Raw genomic sequence first — 26,989 nt, 5'->3', positions numbered from 1 at the left:
GATTGCAGCAGATTACCAGGAATAACAGATGCAGAAAGAATAGATGACCATTTAATGTCACCTAGCTTGGCACTGGAGCTATGGAGGTGAAGATTCAGGTTGCAGCATTCTGAAGGAATTATAATTTGTGATGGATGAAAATGGAGAGCAGCTTGGAGAACTTTACAGAAGTTAAATGTTGTAGTTGTAAAGTTGCAAATTCACCATTTTTCTACCCACATGAAGCTGCGGAGCTCTCTCAATTGCAGTCAGATAGACAGATAGGTTTCTTTATTTTTAATTTAAAATTATATTGTCAAATGGCATCTAGTAGAATGTAATTGACACTTTGTTCATTCAGTGGGAGCTGAATAACCAAGTCATTGAGTAGGAATGTTTGCATTTGACCTTTTGTTAAGATGCCTGTTTTATTCCTCTATATTCCTGGTTGTTTTGCAGAGAGCTACTGGGAGCTAAGTACACACTTGTTTTGGTGAGTATACTTTCATTTTCTCATGTGCTACAAGCTATCTATAAGCATCTGTGTCTAAATTAATACACCATTCACACTTCAGAGCTTGACTAGACTAAATCTCATTGGATTTGGTCTCCAGTGAAAGCACAATAGGAATCCTCAGGTGCCTGCATTTTGCCATTTTGCCTGCAACCTAATGTAGTGCTTCATGTGATATAATACTGACACTCTGACAAGGTTTGCAAAACAAAAAATTCTGCTCTAGAGTTAGTCAGTTCCACAACACCTTATAAATTTAGATTCAATGCAGCTTATTTCACTCAGTGCAATTTTGTTTTCTATTCTCAGCAATGATTTGTTTCCTTTATTGTAGGACAGCTGCTGGTGGACAGTGGCTGAAACACTGTGAAGATGCAATCAGAAAGAATGATAATATATAATTTTGCTAAATTAATGCTGCACGGAAATCTGTAATAGTAAACTACTTGGAATAAGCCATGCTTTTGACAGTCACAATCTGTTGCTCGGGACAGAATTGATCAACACATTTACAAGACTGTTGTCAATTTTATAATGTTGAAGTTTCCTTCACCTTACCTTACATCCATGGGTTGACCATCGATGCTGCATCTCATCCCAGTATAAGCATTTAGTACTGATGGTACTTATCGTGAAAGTTATGTTGGCCTCTGGAACAGCTGACTGTTGGAGAGGCTTGACTGCTAAATAATAAGTACCGTTCCTGCCCATTAACATTTCAGGTGTTATGACACAACTGTAGGCTTCAACTAGAAAGATAAAATAATGAAAAATGTATGATTTCTAATCATTAGGTAAGATTCCAAAATTAAAAACAAACTACTTAAAGAAATGTCATGTACATAAAGACAGCACTGAATCCAAGAGTACAATCGCTGAAAGTAGAACCATAGAAAGAGGCCATTTATCCAATGGTCCCTGTTCAGGCTCTTTGGAACAGAATCAGCTTCCATCATCCTTTCAAAGTAGACAGACAGGAGGCTGGAAGAAGACAGCAAGTCAGGAGGTGCAGAAGTCAATGTTTTGGGTGTAACCCTTCTTCAGGCCTGGGAGTTGGTGTGGGGGGAGCTGCAAATAAAGAGGATGGTGGGGGCAGGGTGGTGAGGTGGGGATAGGTGAAGACAGGTAGAGGGTATGACCTGGTTGGACAATGGGAGGAATGAATCCGGTGGTGGCAGGGAGCAGTGGAAAGGATGGGGAGAGGCTGGGAAGGGAGTCAGGAGATGGGAAGGGAGGTTATTTGAAATTGGAGAACTCAATGTTGAGTCCTCCGCGCTGTAGGCTGCATAGATGGAAGATGAGGTGTTGTTCCTGCAATTTGTGGTTTGGCTCATGGTGGCAATGGAGGAGGCTAAGGATGGTCATGTTAGAAAGGGAATGGGAAAGGAAGTTGAAGTGGACAGTGACTGGGAGGTCCAGTCGTCCCCTGCAGGCCCAGTTATGATGCTCAGTGAACCATTCCCTAAGTTTATGTTTGGTCTCCCTGATGTAGAAGACCACATCAGGAGCACCTAGGTTGGAAGAGAGGCAGGTGAACCTCTGTCTCACCTGGAAGGGCTGTTTGGGGCATTGGATGGAGGTGAGGGAGGTGGTGTGCTGGCAGGTTTTGCATCTGTTCTGGTTGCAGGGGAAGGTACCTGGGGGTTCGGGCGGGGGTGTTGGTGGGGAGAGTGGCGTAAACCAAGGACTGTCGAAGGGAACAGTCCTTGCAAACTGGTTTGTCTCCACCAACCTTTCAGGCAATGCATTCTTGAACACAAGAACCTGCTATATTATTAAACTATTCACCCTATCTCCTGGGTTGTTTCCTAATTGTCTTCAGACTATAAAATCTAGACTTTTAGTTTGAAATCATCATACCAGCGGAAAGAGGTTCCTTGTTTCATGCATGGCATATGAGCTGTGCCAACATTGCCCATCCATAGTTGCCCCTGAGAAGATGGTAGTGAATTGCCTCTTGAACTGCTGCAGTTCATCTGATGTACATATACCTCAATGCCTTTAGGGAGGGAGTTCCAGGATTTTAAGGTAGTAACACTGAAGGAATGGCAATATATTTCCAATTCAGGATGTTCAGTGGCTTGGACGGGAGCCTGCGAGTGGTAGTGTTCCCACAAATCTGCTGCCCGTATTCTTATAGATGGTCATGGGTTGGAAGGTGCTGTAGATCTTGTAGATAGTACCCATTGCTGCTATTGAGCATCAGTAATGGTGAGACTGAATGCTTGTGCATTTGATGTCAATCAAGTGAGCTGTTTTGTCCTGGATGGTGTCACGCTTCTTAAGTATTGTCTAGAGCTGCACCAATCCAGGAAAGTGGGGAGGAGTCCATCACACTCCTGACTTGTGCCTTGTAGATGATGGACAAGCTCTGGGAAGTCTGGATGGGAGTTGTCCATTGCAGGATTCTTGTTATAGAGTCATAGAGATGTACAGCATGGAAACAGACCATGACGAGAACGAGGGTAGGTCCAATCAAGGATAATAGTGAGAGACTGTATATTGAGTCGGAAGAGATAGGAGAGGTCTTGAATGAGTACTTTTCTTCAGTATTTACGAATGAGAGGAACCGTATTGTTGAAGAGGAGAGTGTGAAACGGACTGGTAAGCTAGAGGAGATACATGTTAGGAAGGAAGATGTGTTGGACATTTTGAACAACTTGAGGATTGACAAGTCCCCCGGGCCTGATGGGATATATCCTAGGATTATGTGGGAAGCAAGAGAGGAAATTGCAGAACCGTTGACAATGATCTTTTCATCTTCACTGTCAATGGGGGTGGTACAAGGAGACTGGAGAGTGGCGAATGTTGTGCCCCTGTTCAAAAAGGGAATAGGGATAACCCCGGGAATTACAGGCCAGTTAGTCTTACTTCGGTGGTAGGTAAAGTAATGGAAAGGGTACTGAGGGATAGGATTTATGAGTATCTGGAAAGGCACTGCTTGATTAGGGACAGCCAGCACGGATTTGTGAAGGGTAGGTCTTGCCTTACAAGTCTGATTGAATTCTTTGAGGAGGTGACCAAGCATGTGGATGAGGGTAGAGCAGTGGATGTAGTATACATGGATTTTAGTAAGGCATTTGATAAGGTTCCCCATGGTAGGCTTATGCGGAAAGTCAGGAGGCATGGGATAGAGGGAAATTTGGCCAATTGGATAGAAAACTGGCTAACCGGTCGAAGTCAGAGAGTGGTGGTAGATGGTAAATATTCAGCCTGGAGCCCAGTTACAAGTGGAGTTCCGCAGGGATCAGTTCTGGGTCCTCTGCTGTTCGTAATTTTTATTAATGACTTGGATGAGGGAGTCGAAGGGTGGGTCAGTAAATTTGCAGATGATACGAAGATTGGTGGAGTTGTGGATAGTGAGGAGGGCTCTTGTCGGCTGCAAAGGGACTTGGATATGATGCAGAGCTGGGCTGAGGAGTGGCAGATGGAGTTCAACCCTGCCAAGTGTGAGATTGTCCATTTTGGAAAGACAAATAAGAATGCGGAATACAGGGTTAACGGTAGGGTACTTAGTGAGGTGGAGGAACAGAGGGATCTTGGGGTCTATGTTCATAGGTCTTTGAAAGTTGCCACTCAGGTGGATAGAGCTTGTAAGAAGGCCTATGGTGTATTAGCGTTCATTAGCAGAGGGACTGAATTCAAGAGTCGTGAAGTGATGTTGCAACTGTACAGGACTTTGGTTAGGCCACATTTGGAGTACTGTGTGCAGTTCTGGTCGCCTCACTTTAGGAAGGATGTGGAAGCTTTGGAGAGGGTGCAGAGAAGATTTACCAGGATGTTGCCTGGAATGGAGAATAGGTCGTACGAGGATAGGTTGAGGGTGCTAGGCCTTTTCTCATTGGAACGGCGAAGGATGAGGGGTGACTTGATAGAGGTTTATAAGATGATCAGAGGAATAGATAGAGTAGACAGTCAGAAACTTTTTCCCCGGGTACAACAGAGTGTTACAAGGGGACATAAATTTAAGGTAAAGGGTGGAAGGTACAGGGGAGATTTCAGGGGTGGGTTCTTTACCCAGAGAGTGGTGGGGGCATGGAATGCGCTGCCTGTGGGAGTGGTAGAGTCAGAATCTTTGGTGACCTTTAAGTGGCAATTGGATAGGTACATGGATGGGTGCTTAAGCTAGAACAAATGTTCGGCACAACATCGTGGGCCGAAGGGCCTGTTCTGTGCTGTATTGTTCTATGTTCTATGTTCTAGACCCTTCAGTCCAACCCGTCCATGCTTACCAGATATACCAACCCAATCTAGTCCCACCTGCCAGAACCTGGCCCATATCCCTCCAAACCCTTCCTATTCATATACCCATCCAAATGCCTCTTAAAAGTTGCAATTGGACCAGCCTCCACCACTTTCTCTGGCAGCTCATTCCATACACGTACCACCCTTTACGTCAAAAAGTTACCCCTTAGGTCTCCTTTATATCTTTCCCCTCTCACCCTAAACCTATGCCCTCTAGTTCTGGACTCCCCGACCCCAGGAAAAAGATGTTGTCTATTTACCCTATCCATGCCCTTCATAATTTTGTAAACCTCTATAAACCTCAGCCTCCGACGCTCCAGGGAAAACAGCCCCAGCCTGTTCAGCCTCTCCTTGTAGCTCAGATCCTCCAACCCCGCAACATCCCAGTAAATCTTTTCTGAACCCTTTCAAGTTTCACAACATCATTCCAATAGGAAGGAGACCAAAATTGCACGTAATATTGCAACAGTGGCCGAACCAATGTCCTGTACAGTCGCAACATAACCTCCCAACTCCTGTACTCAATACTCTGACCAATAAAGGAAAGCATACCAAACGCCTTCTTCACTATCCTGTCTACCTGCGACTCCACTTTCAAGGAGCTATGAACCTGCAATCCAAAGTCTCTTTATTAAGCAACACTGCCCAGGACCTTACCATTAACTGTATAAGTTCTGCTATGATTTGCTTTCCCAAAATACAGCACCTCGCATTTATCTGAATTAAACTCCATCTGCTACTTCTCAGCCCATTGGCCCATCTGGTCCAGAGCCTGTTGAAATCTGAGGTAACCCTCTTCGCTGTCCATTACACCTCCAATTTTGGTGTCATCTGCAAACTTACAAACTGTACCTCTTATGCTCGCATCAAAATCATTTATGTAAATGACAAAAAGTAGAGGGCTCAGCACTGAACCCTGTGGCACTGCACTGGCCACAGGCCTCCAGTCTGAAAAACAACCCTCCATCACCACCACCACCTTTGAGCCAGTTCTGTATCCAAATGGCTAGTTCTCCCTGTATTCCATGAGATCTAACCTTGCTAATCAGTCTCCCATGGGGAACCTTGTTGAACGCCTTACTGAAGTCCATATAGATCACATCTACTGCTCTGCCCTCATCAATCATCCTTGTTACTTCTTCAAAAAACTCAATCAAGTTTGTGAGACATGATTTCCCACGAACAAAGCCATGTTGACTATCCCGTATCAGTCCTTGCCTTTCCAAATACATGTACATCCTGTCCCTCAGGATTCCCTCCAACAACCTGCCCACCACCGAGGTCAGGCTCACTGGTCTATAGTTCCATGGCTTGTCTTTACCGCCCTTCTTAAACAATGTCACCACGTTTGCCAACCTCCAGTCTTCCGGCACCTCACCTGTGACTATCGATGATGCAAATATCTCAGCAAGAGGCCCAGCAATCACTTCTCTAGCTTCCCACTGAGTTCTCGGGTACACCTGATCAGGCCTTGGGGATTTATCCACCTTTAACCGTTTCAAGACATCCAGCACTTCCTCCTCTGTAATCTAGACATTTTGCAAGAGTTCACCATCTATTTCCCTACAGTCTATATCTTCCATATCTTTTCCACAGTAAATACTGATGCAAAACATTCATTTAGTATCTCCCCGAATTTCTGTGGCTCCACACAAAGGCAGCCTTGCTGATCTTTGAGAGGCCCTGTTCTCTCCCTAGTTACCCTTTGGTCCTTAATATATTTGTAAAAACCCTTTGGATTCTCCATAATTCTATTTGCCAAAGCTATCTCATGTCCCCGTTTTGCCCTCCTGATTTCCCTCTTAAGTATACTCCAACTTCCTTTATACTCTTCTAAGGATTCACTCGATCTATCCTGTCTATACCTGACATATGCTTCCTTCTTTTTCTTAACCAAACCCTCAATTTCTTTACTGGAAATGTGTTGCTGGAAAAGCGCAGCAGGTCAGGCAGCATCCAGGGAACAGGAGAATCGACGTTTCGGGCATAAACCCTTCTTCAGGAATGCTTATGCCCAAAGAAGGGCTTATGCCCGAAACGTCGATTCTCCTGTTCCCTGGATGCTGCCTGACCTGCTGCGCTTTTCCAGCAACACATTTCCAGCTCTGATCTCCAGCATCTGCAGACCTCACTTTCTCCTCAATTTCTTTAGTCATCCAGCATTCCCTATACCTACCAGCCTTCCCTTTCACCCTGACAGGAATATACTTTCTCTGGATTCTTGTTATCTCATTTCTGAAGGCTTCCCATTTTCCAGCCATCCCTTTACATCCTGCCTCCAATCAGCTTTCAAAATTTCTTGCCTGATACCGTCAAAATTGGCCTTTCACCAATTTAGAACTTCAACTTTTAGATCTGGTCTATCCTTTTCCACCACTATTTTAAAACGAATAGAATTATGATCACTGGCCCCAAAGTGCTCCCCACTGACACCTCAGTCACCTGCCCTGCCTTATTTTCCAAGAGTAGGTCAAGTTTTGCACCTTCTCTAGTAGGTACGTCCACATACTGAATCAGAAAATTGTCTTGTACACACTTAAGAAATTCCTCTCCATCTAAACCTTTTGGAAAGGTAAAATCTCCTACCATAACTACCCTATTATTCTTACAGATAGCTGAGATCTCTTACAAGTTTGTTTCTCAATTTCCCTCTGACTATTTGCGGGGGGCGGGGTCTATAATACAATCCCAATAAGGTGATCATCCCTTTCTTATTTCTCAGTTCCACGCAAATAACTTCCCCTGGATGTATTTCCAGGAATATCCTCCCTCAGCACAGCTGTAATGCTATCCCTTATCAAAAATGCCACTCCCCCTCCTCTCTTGCCTCCCTTTCTATCCTTCCTCTAGTATTTGTATCGTGGAACATTAAGCTGCCAGTCCTGCCCATCCCTGAGCCATGTTTCTGTAATTGCTATGATATCCCAGTCCCATGTTCCTAACCATGCCCTGAGTTCATCTGCCTTCCCTGTTAGGCCCCTTGCATCGAAATAAATGCAGTTTAATTTATTAGTCCTACCTTGTCTCTGCCTGGCCTGACTGTTTCACTCACTTGTGTTCTCAGCTGTACCCGTCTCTGATCGATCTCTTTCCTCACTATCTCCCTGGGTCCCAACCACCACCACCCCCCCTACCCCCCACCCCCCCACCTTACTAGTTTAAATCCTCCCAAGCAGTTCTAGCAAATTTCCCTGCCAGTATGTTAGTCCCCTTCCAATTTAGGTGCAATCCGTCCTTCTTGTACAGGTTCTCCAATGGTCTCTTCGCCTTCCTTGACTTTATGTCTGCTGTCCTCTCCAGCATTCACTCTGTTCTGTTCTCCATAACCTCTTCTATATTGATCTTCCTGTCCCTCTCCATTTTCCTCCCTAACACCCTATTCACTCCTTTTCTGTTTTTTCCGCAATCTTTCTAAACTTCCAATACTGCCTTTTATGAACACGACACTCAATCTTGATTGCCAATAGTTTAATTTGGGAAACTGTTCTCAACCACCCAGAATTATATTCGCATTCGTGGTCTTCATTGAAACAAAATCAATTGCTATCTATTATCTTACCGCTGGTGCTGCTCCGTGGAAAGAAGCTTTTTTCAAACTCATATAGTGTCTCATTGGGCTTGGAAGCATGTTTGAAGTACAGTTGTGTTGAAGTAACTGGATTGCTTTCTACAGAGATCACAATGGCTGATTCTGGATCAGTTACATGGAACCTATGGAAAACTAGGTTCATAGCTGTGGTATATGTAGCTGGGAAGAGTTGGGTTGAGTTCGATCTGGGCAGTAAAATCTTCAAGATGAAAAAAAAGACAACATTTGGTTACACTTCAATGTCAAAAGACAGTAAAATGTAAATTTATAAAATAAAAAATGAAACAAAAATGAGAATTCCAATGTGCTTGTCACTTCCTGTAATTACCTCAATGGGGTCTAACAAATTCATCACTTTTAATTCTGATCCATTTGAAGATAAAGATATATTGCTCAAAGGTCCACTGACATTCCTTTGCATTTTCCGTGTGAGAGGACTGTCTCTAAAATTGACCATCTAAAGGAACATTGTGGAAAAAATACAATTAAAATCCACAGAAATTTCTTACCAGCAGATTATGCATTCTCTGTTATCTGGTCTCCTTCCTATCGGAAAGATGTTGTGAAACTTGAAAGGGTTCAGAAAAGATTTACAGGGATGTTGCCAGGGTTGGAGGATCTGAGCTACAGGGAGAGGCTGAACAGGCTGTGGCTGTTTTCCCTGGAGCGTCGGAGGCTGAGGGGTGACCTTATAGAGGTTTACAAAATTATGAGGGGCTGGATAGGATAAATAGGCAAAGTCTTTTCCCTGGGGTTGGGGAGTCCAGAACTAGAGGGTATAGGTTTAGGGTGAGAGGGGAAAGATATAAAAGAGACCTAAGGGGCAACTTTTTCACGCAGAGGGTGGTACGTGTATGGAATGAGCTGCCAGAGGATGTGGTGGAGGCTTGTACAATTGCAACATTTAAGAGGCATTTGGATGGGTATATGAATAGGAAGGGTTTGGAGGGAAAAAGGCCGGGTGCTGGCAGGTGGGACTAGATTGGGTTGGGATATCTGGTCGGCATGGACAGGTTGGACTGAAGGGTCTGTTTCCATGCTGTACATCTCTATGACTCTATGACTAGGACAAATACTATTCTTAAGCATGATCCAAACAAAATAAATTGAAATAAAGTGCAAACTATGGAATATTTCCAAGCCTAGCCTACTGTAAATGATTTATGACTGATCATTATGGATATTCAAATTGGTTTTTACACATCACAGATTTCATCAAGCAATATCCTCTATTTACTCCATAGCTACAAGAGACAATTCTGTGACTATCAACGTATAAACATGAAATAACATCAGCGACAGTGATTTCTACTCTAGATTATACATAAACAATCCGACATGTGTACTACACTGTTTGGCACAGTATGGCAATCTCGTTATATACAACTCAGGAGACAAACTCTTAAAAATGTACCATTGATGTACCAGGGGAAGATTTGTAGGCCTGGAACAAGGAATGTATCACATAACCCAAGTACACAGCCTCTGATGTGGGATATCTTAATGTGCAATCTTTTCTGGGGCTTGGATGTGCTTGAAACATCAAACGTTGGATTGCCTGAGCAAATGGCTGATATGAAAATCAACAGGCTACACACCCAAAATAAATGGCAAGGAATGGGCATTTCTCAGATGTGGAAATCATGGAAGGGAAAAAATTGACTGTGAAAAGGAGGACTCAGGACAGGAAAACACTGTGAGCTAAGATATGTTTACGTTCTTGAGATACATAATTAAAACAAAATTAATGCAGAGATGTGTGAATAAAAGGATGATATTCCAAGAAAGCAATGGTTCAGATTTGACGAATAAAATAGATTACTTTTCAGTCATGGAGTCTAGAACATTATACAGAGTGTTCTGGTATAATGTGACAGTTGCATTCCTCTCCAACCCTGTGATATAGAAAATCATGCTACGGGAAATTATGATAGAAAATCGCAATGTAGAAGATCACTATATCCGTTCAGTAGAAAGTTAGCGTTATCCAAATAGTGTCCACAATTCGTCAATCACATTATAGCCAATTCATGTTGGCGAAACATGCATTTTACCAGAACGCCCTGTAGACCATCCGAAGTGTCAGGATGAAGAGTGCTACAACATGGGTGGAAAACTTCTGAAAAATGAGGGAAGCTACAAGCCATGTTTCACACTATTATCAAATTAGAAATGAATAGGTTGAAGACCTTGCAACACAGGTTGAAGAATTATGTTCGAAACTGCTGTGAATCTCAGTAATCTTGGGATTACTTCTGATGGTAGGGGGTACTTTTATATGTTTTGCACCCTTCCCATGGAGCTAGATTCACAAACCAATTAATAAACTGGCATGTTAGATAGGGTAAAAGAGAAACTGAGACAGGCAGACAGCAGCACATAGAGGAGCATACGAGAGAAGGACCCAGAGACGAACAGACAGCAACACACAGGTGATGTGAATAAGCAGGTAGTCATTGATAATTTCTAAACAACTAGTTCAGAGATGTTAGTACACACCTCTATAGTCAATAGGACATGAATCCAGGCCTCCTGGATCAGAGATAGGGACACAACCACTGTGCCACAAATACAGGCAGTCATATACAGACTTGATTCATTGACCTGACTGGCAAGGAATGGACTCGAATTGTTAGAGGCGCTGCAATGGGGAATGCTGCTATGAAAATGCTGACTGACAATTAGCTGTCAAACCTTGTTTCAATTTTGAATGAAGCAGGTTAGGGCTGTCATGGTGTAGTGATAGAGACCTTAACTCTGAGCCAGGAGACACTGGATTGAAGTCCCACCTGCTCTAGAGATGTGTCATAATGTTTCTAAACAGGTAGATTAGCAAATATAATCTTTTTTTAAAACAAAGACTAGGCAGGTTGATACAGACTGGTCAGGGCATTGTGCTCAGGGAGTGAACCAGTGAATGACTGTCATTCACTGTCTGGAGATACAGCCTGGTGCACTCTATGAACTGTGGGTATGCCTGAGGACAATGCTCTTGCTCCAGCATTATAAGGATAGTTATTGTTGGGTCCTGAAGTACAGCACTGAAGTGCAGAAATATTCCGTAAGTGGGTCACAGATGTGCCATGAGGGTTCTTAGGATGTCAAAAGTCAGATGCCAAGGTCCAGGATTTGAGGTGTGTGTGACCTGTGCCAATGAAGCATGTCCTGAGATGTTGAAACCCTGTGCCTGACATGGAGGTCTTTTATAACAAGCCAGGAATGCCAGTCAATTTCAGCCTATCCCAGGAATGGCAGGTTATTCCAGGAATTGTGTGTGTCAAGATAGGACTGGAAAATGGTGAGAAGGACACCATGGAGATGGGGTAGGTGGTTAATGAGACAAGCTCAGTAAGTAACAGCTCACCTCATGGTGCAAAACCCTCTTTAAAAAAATCCAACATGACACTGAGACCATAGTTGCTGATCCAGAGCCATTTGAATGAAGCATTGAAAATAATCACCGTCCATGAAACCTGCCTACTGTACATTAATAAGGATGAAAGTTGCATGCTTTCAAGAAAGAAATAAGGAATGTTTACACAGCCACAGCATATTACCTCTTGAGTAGAGAAGACTAAATCATTAAACACTCACTGCCAGCGAGACGTTTCATTGAACATAGCCTGTAAACATATACTTACCCTTAACTGAATTGGTTTATCTGAAATACTCTGCAGATCAATAGAATCTGGGAAAATGCAACTAAATGAATTTGTCTCTAAGGTATCAATCCTGCTTCCTTTTAAGTTCTTTGAACCGTACCTGAAGTAATAACAAAAGAGAATTATAAAGCTTGCATTATATGAGCTGGTAAATCTATGCAGCGATTAAAATGAAAGATGTTGTCCTTGATAAAAAGGCTATCATTTACTTTTGTGACTGTAACGGTACCTCTTCAATAAAGCATTATCCATGTCAGTAAGAATGTTTGTACCCAGTGCTAGTTCAATTTTATATTCAGCAGTAATTCAAGAAATCCACCATTTTACAATTTTTCATGACTCAAATTTCATTTATTTCTACTGAATCTCCTTTTTCTTTTAATAATCACAGATATAAACACGGAGCTCTTTTAGAGTTATGCAGTTATGTAATATTGCTACTTTGAAGCACTCTTACTGGGACATGCTCTTTACCTTTTTAATGCCATGCTGAAGGATGATGCCTGGAAAACAGTTGGAGGGTCATCTTCCTGAATTTGACTCTCAAGGGATGAAAATATTTTATCCATAGATGTTAGGAGAACATCAAACATATTTGCCATCTGAATGCAAAATCAAAAGTAATAATGAATGCATTTTGTAAGAGCAAACATTTGAAATATCTTTCTAACAACTTCAAATCATGTTAAAGCTACTATTAATGAATTGGACAGCATTAAAATAATGTGCCTGCCAAGCTGTTGTCTTCCCTCCAAACTGATCTTTGCTGCTGGCTTTAAATGGCCCAATTGATGCCTACTTAAAAGCTTCATCTTTCTGTCATTTAGGTTCCATTCATGGGGCCCCTGGGCTTTTTGGAGTCCCTCTCAATTATCTACAACTCCCTGCACAGTCCCCAACCCCAGGAGGGCGGGAGTTTGGGCAAGAACTTCAGCAGCATGTAAATCCAGCCATATATGTTACTGTTCCTCTTATTCCATGAGCTCTAGACTTTGCTCACAAAGTTGTTGTATGGCACTTTATCATTATCCTCATCAACCCTCTCAAAAATCTCAAGCAAGTTAGAGAAACCCAATTTGCTCTTTTAAAATCCCTGAGGGCTTTCCTTAATCAAACTACAATTGGGTCAAATGACTAGGAGCTTTGGCTTGAATTGTAATTTCTAAAAGCTATACCCCGCACCAGGAGGTTGATTGTTCAAAAGTGTTTGTGTGTTGCAGTGGTAGTATCCCTGCCCCTGAGACAGCATACATGGTTCAAGTCTCATCTGCTCCAGAGATGTGGAGTAACAGGTTGATTTCTAAACTGACTAGCCTGTCATTACTCACTTTATCATAACAACTTGTTTTGAACAAGGGTATAAGTTGAATTGTCCCAGTTCTCTGACACCACGTGTGAATCTGTCGATTAGAAAGCTTTAGCCAGTGCCTCTGAAAGTTCCCTCAATGTTACACTTCAGCAAGGTTCTGCCTGACTAGAGCCACCCCCTGCCTTTGCTTGGAACCCTACCATCCCCTTTCAACCCCTGCCAGACACAACCACACACACTCACCCTAATTTAAGAAAGCAAAAAACACTGGAGAAACTCAGCAGGTCTAGCAGCAAGTCTGGTGAGAGAAGCAGAGTATGTTTCGATTCTGATACAACTATTCTTCAGAGCTGAAAGTAATCAAAAATGGTATTTTTTCTCATGCTGTTGACTGGGGTGGGGAGGGGGTTGAGGAGGAGACAGTGGAATTCATTGAGGAGAAGAAAGCGGAATTCGTTGAGGAAGAGGTCAGGCTCTGCGGTTGCAGAATTTGATATTAAGGCCTAGAGGCTGTAAAATGTCCAAGTGGAAAATGAGGTGTTGCTCCTCAGGTTTGTATTGTGCTTCATTGGAACTTGCTGTAGGCCCAGGACAGAAATATTAGCAAGACAGCAAGGTGGTTTATTGAAATGGTAAGCAATTGGGAAGTCAGAGTTATTCCTGCAGACAAAATGAAGGTGTTCCATACAATGGTACTCTAGGCTGTGTTTGGGCTCACCAATGAAAAGGACAGCACATGGTGAGAATAACATATAGTGGACCAGGTTGAAAAAAGTACAAGTAAAATGTTGAAGAAAGATGGATGAAAATCTGTTACATCTTCTGTGATTGCCATGGGAGAGTGAGGAAGCATTAGGAACTATGGAGTAATCCCAGGGTGAGATGGAGGGAATAATACCTGCAGAACGCTATTGGCAGAGAGGAGGGGTAGATATGTTTGGTGGTGGCATCCAGCTGGGGTGGCAAAAATGGTGGACCATGATCCTTTGAGTACAAAGACTTGTGGGGTGGAAAGTAAGGACAAGGGGAACCCAATCCATGTTCTGGGAAGGAGGAGAAGGGGTGAAGGCAGAAATGTGGTAGATTGGTTGGACACAGCTGAGGGCCCTGTCAACCAAAGTTGGGAGAGTATCTTCAGTCATGTCAGACGCAACCCAGTGAAAGGTGGCATCATTGGAACAGATGTGAAGGAGACACATATTAGAATCAAATCTTCACAGGAAGCTGGGTGTGAGGAAGTTAGCAACTATGGGAGTCAGTGGACTTGCAATGGCTATTGGTGGACAGCCCATTCCCCAGAAATGGAAACAGAGAACTCAAGGGAAGGAAGAGATTAGTCAGAGATGGACCAGGCGAAAGGGAGAGAAAAATGGAACTAGGAAGCAAAACTGTTGATTTTGTTTCCAATTCTGTTCAAGGGCAGGAAGCAGCACTGGTGATGTCATTAATGAGTTGGAGAAAGAGTTGTGGTTCGAGGCTGAAGGGCTGAGGAGGATTACACCGTACATTACTTACTTGCTCTGATACATTCTGAAGAAGGGTCATTGGATCTAAAAGATTGACTCTATTTTTCTCTCCACATATGCTGCCAGACCTGCTGAATTTCTGCAACACTTGCTGTTTTTATTTCTTACCGTGCCCTGAGCTGCCCACACTCCTGGCAGCAGCCACTGTCTCCTCAGTGGCACTTTAGTGCAAGAGCTATGGACTTCTGATTATCCAGCATCTCTCGCTTCCACCTATAGGGGTTTGCTTCAGAGACAGGCATGCAAGCAAGGAAGAAGTGTAGGCCACTCAGCCCTCCAAGCCTGCTCCAACATTCCTGCTCCATAAGATCATGGTTGTTCTGATTTTAACTTCAACTCTGTGGTCCTGCATATCTCCTGATAATCTTTCATCCTTTTGTTAATCAAGAATCTATCTACCTCTGGCTTTTTAAGGAATGGAATTCCAAAGACTCTCAACCCTCTGACAGAAAACAATTTCCTCCTCTCTGTCTCAAATCAGCAATCCCTTATGTTTAAACTATGAACCAGAGTTCTAGATCCCTCCACCAGGGGAAATATCCTTTCAACATCCATCCAGTCAAGTCCCCTCAGGATCTTATATGTTTCCATTCAGTCATCACTGACTCCTCTAAACTCCAAAGAACATAGGCCTAGCCTTTTCTCATCAGGCAATCTACTCATTCTAGGTGTTAGTTGAGTATATCGTCTCTGAACTGCTTGCGATGCATTAACATACTTCTATCATTATGGTAACCAGTACCACACACAGATCTCACCAATGCCCATATAATAGGAGCATAAATTACCCACTATTGCATTTAATTCACTTTGTAGTAAATCATAAATTTATTAGATTTCCAGAATGACTGTTGGTCCTGCATATTAATCTTCTGTGATTCATGCACACCCAGATCACTCTGCCTTTCAGAGTTCTACAACCATTTAGATAACACGCTTCTTTTTTATTCTTCCTGTCAAAATGGAAAATTCCACACTATCCCAACTATGCCATTTAGTAGATCTTTGCCCACTCACTTATCCTACCTACATTCTTTTGTAGGCTTCTTATATCTTCTTCACAATTCAATTTCACACCTATCATTACATCATCAGCATAGTTAGCCATTAGTCCTTCTTCCAAATCAGTTTTTTTTAAATTGAAAAGAGTTGAGGCCCAAGCATCAACCTCTGTGACACGTGACTTGTAACATCCGCTAGCCTAAAAAGGATGCACTTATTCTTATTATCCACTTCCTGCTGGTGGCCTCAACACTGCCTGATCTGTTGTGACTCGGTGGGACTTCCTGAATGGAGGCACCAAAAGTGTCTTGCCAATTCTCTCACCAGCCAGAGAAAATTCAGATTGCAAAGTAAGGTTTAGATTCCTCTAATGAAGATGAAGTGTGACTAATATTCAGTGTTCCACTGTAACATTAAACAGATAACACAGGAAAGAAGACTGCACAGCTTTCTCAACAAACCTATTTCATTTTAATTCTTGATTCATTTCTGATGAAGGGCTTTTGCCCGAAACGTCGATTTTCCTGCTCCTCGGATTCTGCCTGGCCTGCTGTGCTTCTCCAGCACCACTCTAATTTATTTCATTTTAATTCCAAGCCATTCATTTCTAAACATTCAAGAATCATTACCTTTTCTTCCTCCACATCAAAACTATTTGTTGTCATTGAAGCACTTAGAAGATTGTTAACTGCATTAAGACCAGTTTTTGCTCCATATAGCTTCCACAGTTCATCACTCGGTCTTACAGTAGGAAGATTCTGCAACTTGTCACTCAGGTTCAGGAGTGCATTATTAGCTTCTTCCTAAGGAGAAGAGAGATCTTGGAAGCTTTCAAAATACAGGTTCATTGCAATGCATTCCATCTACAGACCCAGCTGTGAGGTTGAAACCCATTTAATATTTATCATTTAATAAAACTTTAGTTATTCCATCCTAGAATTCCCAACTAATAAACTCAACATTAAGAGAAATTGGAATTTTGTATTCAAACCAATAGGTCTTCATTTAGAATCTTCACTGTTTACAGAAAGTTTATGCACCCAGGATTAGGTCCCTTCATGTCTCTTCCATTCATGGGTATATGGCCATTAAGGGCATATCTACAATGACTACCACTGCAGATGGAAAGTCCATTGAAAACAAGAACTGCTGACATGTGAGTGTCGGTACTCTTCCTCGAACTAACTTCATTCCCCTTCAGTGCAGCCATTTTCACTAGTATGAAGGTGTTTTATAATACAATCATTGTCTGGGAACTCGGATTCTAAAGTAGACGTAAAGGAGAGTTTGGTTTTCAGTTGTGAAGGTCTGACCTTCTTTTTTTTTTAAGAACGGATCAAAGTAATTTGGCACATAGAGCTAAATGAGCTAGAGACACAAGCCTAATGATTCAAAAAGCTACCTGGACAAATTATTACTGTCCAATTTTGACTTAAGCTTTGATGACCTACAGAAGAAGCTGGGGCTAGACGCATTCGGCAGTTGAAAAAAAAACAGATTTATACTGGCATATGGGCTGTTTGGATGATTAGAAGTAGGTAGCAAGTCAGAAGATTGGATGGAATTTAAAAATTAGCAAAGAAGGACTAAAAATAAATAAGGAGGGACAAATTAGTGCACAAGAGAAAGCTCACCTTACATATAAAAGCAGATAGTAAGTTTTCTTTTAGATATTTAAAGAAGAAAATAATTAAAATGAGCACTGATCCTGCAGAAAGTGAGTTTGGAGACTTAAGAATGGAATATAAGGAAATGGCATATGAATTGAATCAGCACTTTGCATCAATTTTCATTGGAGAGCAGTGGTCTCCAAACGTTTTAAGCAAGGCATCACTTTTTTGAATTTAAATGCAAAGCAGAAAAACAGAGAATTAATAGTTTATTTTTAGAGCTTTACAAACCTAAAACCTGGTATCTAACATCATTCATTGTGTGCTCTGCTCACCAAGTCTCAGTATAACAGTATTATCTGCCAGTGTCTTGAAATTTGTGTTGAAGTTTGGGGCTGTTAGCAATGTATAGCCCATCAAATGGGTATCTATGAGTTGGGTGCAATTCTTGGGTTTTACAATCTTAATTTGGATGAAAGCTGTCTCACAGAGCAATGTGGATTCAAAGAAAGTTTTCACTTTAAAAGCACAAAATGACAGAAATGGGTATTTTCCAAATCCACTGAAATCACAGTTCCTTGCTCTGACATTTAGTTCAAGATTATTTTTCATAGTAATTATCTTCAGCAATTCCACTGCTTTGATGGAATTTGGTAGGCAACCCATCAATATGTACTTGAAGGAATGGATTTGAGACAAACATGGTGATTAGTTTCTTCATACTTCTGAAATTCCTGAAATTGCTTGTTGAATTCTTCTGTTAACTTCCTCAGGATTGCACAGAGGTATTCAGGGTAGAATACTTCTTTTTATCTTTTACTTGTTTTTATAATATTTTCTCCCAACTCAAAGTGTTGCAGCATTTTTTTTTTAATGGGGTGACCACAGACTTCGCTTCAATTTGAATACATTCACAGTACTGCTCATGTGTAAGGTTCTATCTATTTTCCATAGTTCATAGCTCAGCTTGTTCAGTTTGATATTATTTCTCTAAGAAATGTAAAGTTGAGCAATCACGCATTGTCAGAGAGGCCGCTACACACATCAGCATGGAGGATTATTTCACCATAGGCAATATAGAGTTCATCGAGTGAGGCTTTAAATATGCGGTGCTGAAACTGCCAATTTCAAGTATCAGATCTAAATATCTTTACAGGACATTTCATTGACTTAATCACCTCATACCAGCATGGAGGATTATTTCACTGTAGGCAATATAGAGTTCATCGAGTGAGGCTTTAAATATGTGGTGCTGAAAGAGTCTTGCTTGAATCAAATTTACAATATTAAAAACTATCATTACATGAGAAATGCCCCCAACTTTACTCACTAATAGCTGCTGGTGGATTATAAAGTGGCAATTGACAAAAGAGGAGAAATCAGGATCATTTCTACAAAATCCAACAAAACTCGTATTTGTGCCAAGCGTTGTTGATGCACCAGATGTAACAGAACTCAGTTTCTTGCTTTTCTCAAGCACGTACTTTTGAACGTATTGCAGATATTCTGACCCCTTGTCCTTGCTTTTAGGGGCAAAAGGGTGAGAAGAACTTCTTTCGTTATGTTCTTCAAACCATACAAACAAAAACAGTCAGCTGGGTTGTGGTGATGATATCGATCGATTCATTTGAAGGCAGTGAGAAGCATTCATTGTACTTCAGGTCCTGCTGTAGTTGATGAAGGATGACTTCAGACAAAGGTTCTACTTGTCTTGCTACTGTTGAAGTACCAAGCTCTGGATTGCCGTTATTATCATTTCTTTCTCGTTTTTAAACTATTTGCATAAAGAGTCAGCAGCTGCAGTCATTGTTTTCTTTAATTACTTCACCATCTGTGAACTTGCATTGTTGCTAAAATCTCATGCTGTTTTGCAGACCTCCCAGTCCAGTCACAGCACTTCTGAAACTGGAAGTGAGATCACTGGCACACCAATACATGGAGCCTGATGGCCACGCAGCTCAAGGGAATGTTGCTGTGAATGATTTTTGTGATGGCAAATGACCTTTTGCTGCTCATTTGGAAAATAATGAGATTTCAAAATGGCGTTTACCATTCAGCTCCACTCCAATCTGCTTTCTTTCGCTTTCTTTGGCTCTGTTTCTTTTTTCTTTAAAGCTAGAAGAGTGGCCAATGAAGGAGGAGACAACTGGCAGCAACGCCAGGACGAGCCAAACATGGGCCCACCCCAACCCGAGATTTCCCGGTAAGTAGAAATAGGCCCCGGGCTGACCTCCTGGGCCTGGACAGAGCTAAGGCTCCAGGTGTATGGCTAGGTCCAGGTGCTTGAAGGAGTGGAAGCATCAGTGAAAGGGATGGCAAAGGACCCTGATAACCAATGACTGGTGGCAGTGTCTGGAGAAGCATCAGATGGGGAAGAGGAGGTATAGAACCCACACACCCCCAGCTCTATGGTTCCAGCACGGACACGGTGGTCACAATTGAGGTGGTGGAGGCTCGTAAACGAGACCCCAAAGCCTGATACAAAGACCCAGGAGCCTGTTTCAAATGTCGAACAGCAATTGGAGGAGCAGTGGAGGAGGATCAAGAAGAGAGAAAGATGAACTCTATTGTAGTAACATCTTACATTATATTCAGTGCTTCAAGATGGCACTGGAGCATGGCAACACTTTGCATATAGCACTTGAGAAAACTAAAATGAGGAAACATTTATTTCTCTTAGAGGGTTGTGAGTCTTTCAAGCTCTTCTTGAAATGATGTTGAAACGGAGTCCTTAAATATATTTAAGACAAGGATAGATATTTTTCGCTAAGCAAGGGGATGAAAGGTCCACAGCAGGAATGTGGACTTGAAGTTACAATCAGATCAGTTATAATCTTACTGAATAATGGAACAGATATGAGGGGCTGAATAGCCTACTCCGAATTTGAATATTTGTATGTACTATGCTAAATCATACAACTTGGGCCCAAAAATATTATAGACGAAAGTGAGAACTGCAGACACTGGAGATTAAAGTCGGAAATGTGGTGCTGGAAAAGCACAGCAGATCAGGCAGCATCCGAGTTCCTAATGAAGGGCTTTTGCCTGAAACATCGATTCTCCTGTTCCTCAGATGCTGCCTGACCTGCTGTGCTTTTCCAACACCACAGTCTAAACCCCAAAAGTATTATGCATATTCCTGGAATAGTTTGATTTATTTAATCATTGTAAATGGGTGGTCTTGACAAAGTCTACATGTCATAGAGATGTACAGCACGGAAACAGACCCTTCAGTCCAACTCATCCATGCCGACCAGATATCTGAAATAAATCTGGTCCCATTTGCCAGAATTTGGCCTATAATCACTCTTAACCCCTTTCTATTCATATACCCATACAGATACCTTCTAAATGTTCTAATTGTACCAGCCTCCACCACTTCCTCTGGTAGCTTATTCCATACACACACCACCCTCTGCATGAAAAAGTTGCTCCTTAGAGCCCTTTGAAACCATTCTCCCTTACCTTAAACCTATGCCCCCTAGAACATAGAACTGTACAGCACAGGAATGGGCCCTTTGGCCTTCTGTTGTGCCCATTACAATGCCAAATGAAACTAATCCCTTCTGCCTGCCCTTAATCCATAACCCTCCATTCCTTGCATATACATATGCTTATCTAAAAGCTCCTTGAATGCCCTTATCATATCTGCCTCCATCACCACCCCGACAGTGCATTCCAGACTCCTATCACTCTCTGTGTAAAAAGAAACCTTGCCTCTCATGCCTCTTTTGAACATTCCCCACCCCCTCACCCCCTTAAATGCATGCAGCCTGAACTTACAACTAATAGTAATTTATTTTTAATTGACTGAAACATTACATTTTAAATTGCCTGAGTATTGTAAGTTGCAAGCGAATGAAACATTGTTCCCTATTTATGCATTTTAAATTTGACTTGCTAAGGATACATATTTTATGTAAGGACTATGAGGAACGGATATATGGAAGGATTAGGATGTGCTGAATTGAAAGCGTTTTGAATGGATACAAAATTTCTGGGAGTTGTGTTCAGCAATAATTACTGAGAAGTTAAAACTTGGAGAGTATTGTTTACAAAAGGTCAGTTGCCTGTATTGAAGGCTCACTAGCAACCGACTCTGAACTGAAGTTGCTGTTTCAGTACAGGGTGATAAATGAAGTAAAAAGCTTCCAAGAAACGAGCAACAGAAAGACAGTCTTTCCTGTCTCAGTAAGGTTTCTTCTGAGAACTTGGAAAAAGTCCCAGAAATCAGTATCTTTACCTTACTCTTAAATTCTGAAAGTGTAAGTGTTTCTACCATTCAAAGGTCTTAGTCGAACTGACTCTTATCTGAAATGAGGTCTGATTTGAGAATCTCATCGATTCTGTAACTGTCAACATTGCAACTGCAATGTCAGCAGGTCTGTGAGAAGTCCTTTTTTTTAATTTTGAGTTTGGACCCTTATGCAATTGAGGGGACTTTCACATTTCCTTACTTTATATAAGCCTCCATTTTGCTGCGGAATTGTATCAACTTGTCTATGATGTGCATTTGGGAATTAAAGGATAAAGGATAAGTTTAATTCCATATTTTGGCTTAGTTGTTACCCAGTCGTACTACTTATTGCAATAGTAAGTTTGCTCCTGAATAAAGAAAAAGGTTATTTTTGAGTTTACTGAGAAACCCAGTGAAAGTCTCAGTTTCATAGAGTCATAGAGATGTACAGCATGGAAACAGACCCTTCCATGCCGACCAGATATCCCAACCCAATCTAGTCCCACCTGCCAGCACCCGGCCCATATCCCTCCAAACCCTTCCTATTCATATACCCAACCAAATGCATCTTAAATGTTTCAATTGTACCAGCCTCCACCACTTCCTCTGGCAGCTCATTCCTTACATGTACCACCCTCTGCGTGAAAACGTTTCCCCTTAGGTCTCTTTTATATCTTTCCCCTCTCACCCTAAACCTATGCTCTCTAGTTCTGGACTCCCCCACCCCAGGAAAAAGACTTTGCCTATTTACCCTATCCATGCCCCTCACAATTTTGTAAACCTCTATAAGGTCACCCCTCAGCCTTTGATGCTCCAGGGAAAATAGCCCCAGCCTGTTCAGCCTCTCCCTATAGCTTAAATCCTCCAACCCTGGCAACATCCTTGTAAATCTTTTCTGAACGCTTTCAAGTTTCACAACATCTTTCCGATAGGAAGGAGACCAGAATTGCACGCAATATTCCAACAGTGGCCTAACCAACGTCCTGTACAGCCGCAACATGACCTCACAACTCCTGCACTCAATATTCTGACCAATAAAGAAAAGCATACCAAACGCCTTCTTCACTATCCTATCTACCTGCGAATCCACTTTCAAGGAGCTATGAACCTGCATTCCAAGGTCTCTTTGTTAGCAACACTCTCTAGGACCTTACCATTAAGTGTATAAGTTCTGCTAAGATTTGCTTTCCCAAAATGCAGCACCTCGCATTTATCTGAATTAAACTCCATCTGCCACTTCTCAGCCCATTGGCCCATCTGGTCAAGATCCTGTTGAAATCTGAGGTAACCTTCTTCGCTGTCCACTACACCTCCAATTTTGGTGTCATCTGCAAACTTATTAACTATACCTCTTATGCTCACATCCAAATCATTTATGTGAATGACAGCACTGATCCTTATGGCACTCCACTGGTCACAGGCCTCCAGTCTGAAAAACAACTCTCCACCACCACCCTCTGTATTCTACCTTTGAGCTAGTTCTGTACCCAAATGGCTAGTTCTCCCTGTATTCCATGAGATCTAACCTTGCTAACCAGTCTCCCATTGGAACTTTGTCGAGCACCTTACTGAAGTCCATATAGATCACATCTACTGCTCTGCCCTCATCAATCCTCTTTGTTATTTCTTCAAAAAACTCAATCAAGTTTGTTCTGGAGAACAGCAATAAAGAGAAACAAATTGACCATTTTGATGATTTAATAAAATATTAACATTTTATATGGCTCATGGAATAGTAGGGCTTGATTATCAGCACACTCCCTGCATCAGAATCATAACAAAGGGCAATATACAAAGCTGATCTTACCTGTGATCTAACAGTCAGTTTGTCAGGGTGTGAGGTGATCACATCAAGATAAGTATTCGCAGTCTCTACTCCCTGCAGGGAGGATGCATTTATTGCTATCCCAGAAAATTTCTGCAAGGTGTCCTCAATCACCTTATAATACAAAGCAAAACAAAACAGAATATTGGAGAAAATAATAATTTTGACTCTTACTGCAGAATAATGAAAGGAGATGAGAAGAGAACAAATTGACAATGTTAGAAATGCAGTAGCCTTTAAGGATAAAACAGAATAGTTTCAGAGTCAGCTAAGAGCAGGGAATGCTCACTGGTGTTTGTACATAGAGTTGGGATTTTCTGCAGTAGAGCACTGGGCTTCTGGATAGGGATAGGACCCAAAAGGATAGAACTAGTAACTTGCAGAAAAACATTGTTTAAAAATGAAGTAACAGTAAATATTGAAAAGTATTTTACTGCCTGATGCAGTATGAGGATATCTGTCTATTAAACATGAATGGGGATTATATTAATTGTCACAACATGACAATATGCATGCTCTTACCTGAAAGGAATGGAAAAGAAAATATCATTATAAATGCATTATCCCAGTGGAAAGCCATAAAAGTTATTGGAAATGAGCTGTAATGAGTGATAAGGTCTATTTATAATTAATATCTTGAGTAACAAATCAAGAGATAATAGGTTGTGATGTTCACACAATACTATCATCTTTTAACAGCCAATCAGAAATGGAATACTTCTGATTGCAAAATAAGCATGTTTATATTGTTTAGGCTATCAAATCATTCACAAGATTCAAAACATTATACTCCAGTAAATGGAAATTTTAACTTTAATGAGTTTAAGTACATTTTATGTACAGTCATATCATATTTTTAATAACAAAGGGCACTTTATCACTCCCAAAGGTGTCCCAGGACTATCTCCCAGCTACCCTATCTTCCAAAGAACTCTGACAATTTTAGACTTTCTCCTACCAGATGTAAAAGGTCACAAGTCATTTTTTGAATGACGCACATGAAAATTTCTGCAGCCAGAGACAGTTGCACTTTAACATGTGTAGATCCTCTGTGAACCACAGATATGAAACTTGGAGCCTGCCCCAATCCCTAACTCCCACCAAAGATTATTTCTGCTGTTGGTGTTTATGATGCTATTATTCTAATCAAAACAATTTAATATTTCACTTTTTCTGTCAATCTCTGTGTATATCATTCTCTTGTCAAGATGGAAATTTGTTCATAAACACAACAGAAGTTGCAATCTACCTTCTTTACCTGCTCAAGGTTGGGAGTATTACTAAAAAGGTCTTCAGAGTTTGGAAGTGTCTTCAGCAAACGTTTTGTTGCATCTGATCCTTGCCGTGAACATCTTGTTGTGCAAATTTTAATGTTCTGTTTTTAAGATAAATAAAATAGTTCTCCTTAGTAGACTTGCAACCATAGCTTACTTATGCTGTGATCTTAAAGAAAATGATTTTTGTCATGATGGAGACAAATTAGAATTCTATGGCCAAACGTTTCACTTCTGGTTTCAAGGCTGGATTTGGTGACAGCCCCAGATTTACACAGCTGCAGAGTTTGCAGAGAAAGCTGGCATTTAAATTAATAGCTGTTTCAACCCACGTTGATATATCCTGCTGTCTGGAATCCAGTGCGGAGAGCAGACCAGGTCTGTTACATTTAGAATTGTCTGCTTTCAAGAGCATGCCAAAAAAAAATCTGTACTGACTCATTGGTACTGTCACAGAGACAAAGGACTTACTGTAAGCCTGGGGATTCCTGTTACTAAATTAGTACAGTATGAATGTTTTCACCAGGGATATTATTGTCTTTGACTACTTTACATTTTAGTTTTATTGACTGTCGCAAAAGTTTCTATGGCACGATGAATTCCCGTACTTCATTTTTGCTCATTCTTGTAATGTGAGATTTATTGTAGGGCCAACATTTAGTGCCTATCCACAGTTGATCTTGAGAAAAGGTGGTGAACAGTCTCTTGAACCATTGCAGTCTGTGTACCTAGTGTAGGTACACTCACAATGCTGCTAGGGAGGGAATTCAGGGAGTTTGAGCCAGTGACACTGAAGGAACAGTTTGACCCAATGACACTGAAGGAATAGTGATACATATCCATGTCAGGATGGTGAGTGGTGATTGGCTTGGACAGAAACTTGCAGTTGGTCATCAGGCAAGTGGGGAATATTCCATCACACTTTTGACTTGTGCCTTGCAGATGGTGGACAGGCTTTGGAGAGAAGGAGGTGAGTTCCCTTGCTACAGGATTCCTAGCCTACAACCTGCTCTTGTAACCATTGTGTTTATATGGCTGGATCAGTTCAGTTTCTGGTCAATGTTAACCCCCAGGATATTGATTGTGGGAGATTTAGTGATGGTAACACCGTTGAATGTCAAGGGGAGAAAGTTAAATTCTCTCTGGTTGGAGAAAGGCCCTTATGTGGCATGAATGTTACTTGCTACTTGTCAGCCCAAGCCTGGATATGGTCCAGGGTCTTGTTGTATTTGAACATGGATTGCTTCAGTATCTGAGTCATGAATGGTGCTAAACATTGGGCAATAATCAGCAAATATCCCCACTTCTAACCTTACATTGGAGGGAAGATCATTGCTGAAGCAGCTGAAGATGTTTGGACCTACGACCTGAGGAACTCCCCCTGGAGCTGAGGTGACTGATTTCATTGATTTGTTGACTTCATTGCAATTATTAGGCTTTCTTTCTCACTAATTGATGGAATTTTCCTTATCAAGGCTTCTGTGACAGCAATAACAGGAGAAAGGAAGAAGCTTGGCTATTATAGAACTCTCCCCTGTAGATGGCTTGACAAGTTATGAACAGGAAATCACCCTCAAATATACTGTTCACCACTGTTCTTTCTATGCCACCCTGAAATTACATATCGAACTGGTTATAGACCATCATCTTCTCTATTCCAATAAATACATTGTAGTTTTTAGCTAAACATACAATCAGTTTTCATTACTTACATTGGGCAAGGCTCTTTTCCTAATCGCAGTGCTCCTTTTAGAGAAATCATTTGTAACCATGACATGGCCAACAATAAGCTGCTCAGTAGATAAGATATTTGTAGCAGTTACCATCACAAGAAATGTACCTGAAATTGGCAGAGAAAAGAAGGCAAAAATGGCAAGCTGAAAATAACAATGCAACATAACATTCTCAAAATTAAACGTTATTTTATTCACTTCCTTCCCTTCCCAACTTAATCCATTCTGAAACACAACATTGATACCAATTAATATTCAAGTGTTTGACTGAGGGATGGGAAGACAAGACTTTTTGAGACTTCTTGCACCCATTCCATTTAATAAAGTGACCAGAGACTGAACATGAATGGACTATTCATAAATGAGCACTTGGTAAGTGGGTAACAATATCAGCTTTCAATGGAACTCAGAGTTAATCAAAGCTATCGAAAATGACTTTGTATTTACTGAGTACCTTTAAGATAGTAAAATGCTCTAAGACTTT

General features: G+C 41.4%; 1 protein-coding gene across 2 annotated transcripts in view; it reads right to left on the bottom strand.

Moving 5' to 3' along the window:
* LOC122558306 (polycystin-1-like protein 2) overlaps positions 1–26,989 on the bottom strand; it is a 148,883-nt gene that overhangs the window by 95,304 nt on the left and 26,590 nt on the right. For both annotated transcript variants that reach the window (XM_087995772.1, XM_087995774.1), the window contains exons 7-15: positions 26,485–26,612; positions 24,757–24,873; positions 23,481–23,612; positions 16,456–16,629; positions 12,464–12,591; positions 11,969–12,089; positions 8,656–8,784; positions 8,298–8,526; positions 1,052–1,242 (exon numbers count right to left, since the gene is read on the bottom strand). In XM_087995772.1, the coding sequence (XP_087851898.1) occupies positions 1,052–1,242; positions 8,298–8,526; positions 8,656–8,784; positions 11,969–12,089; positions 12,464–12,591; positions 16,456–16,629; positions 23,481–23,612; positions 24,757–24,873; positions 26,485–26,612 (1,349 nt within the window). The remainder of the gene's footprint in view (positions 1–1,051; positions 1,243–8,297; positions 8,527–8,655; positions 8,785–11,968; positions 12,090–12,463; positions 12,592–16,455; positions 16,630–23,480; positions 23,613–24,756; positions 24,874–26,484; positions 26,613–26,989) is intronic.

This window comes from Chiloscyllium plagiosum, unplaced genomic scaffold, assembly GCF_037043375.1.
Source record: "Chiloscyllium plagiosum isolate Xiang-an unplaced genomic scaffold, Cpla_swu_hap1 HiC_scaffold_17, whole genome shotgun sequence".
NCBI lineage: Eukaryota > Metazoa > Chordata > Chondrichthyes > Orectolobiformes > Hemiscylliidae > Chiloscyllium > Chiloscyllium plagiosum.
The sequence above is the reverse complement of the archived record's forward strand: the minus strand, read 5'-3'. Positions and strand labels throughout refer to the sequence as shown.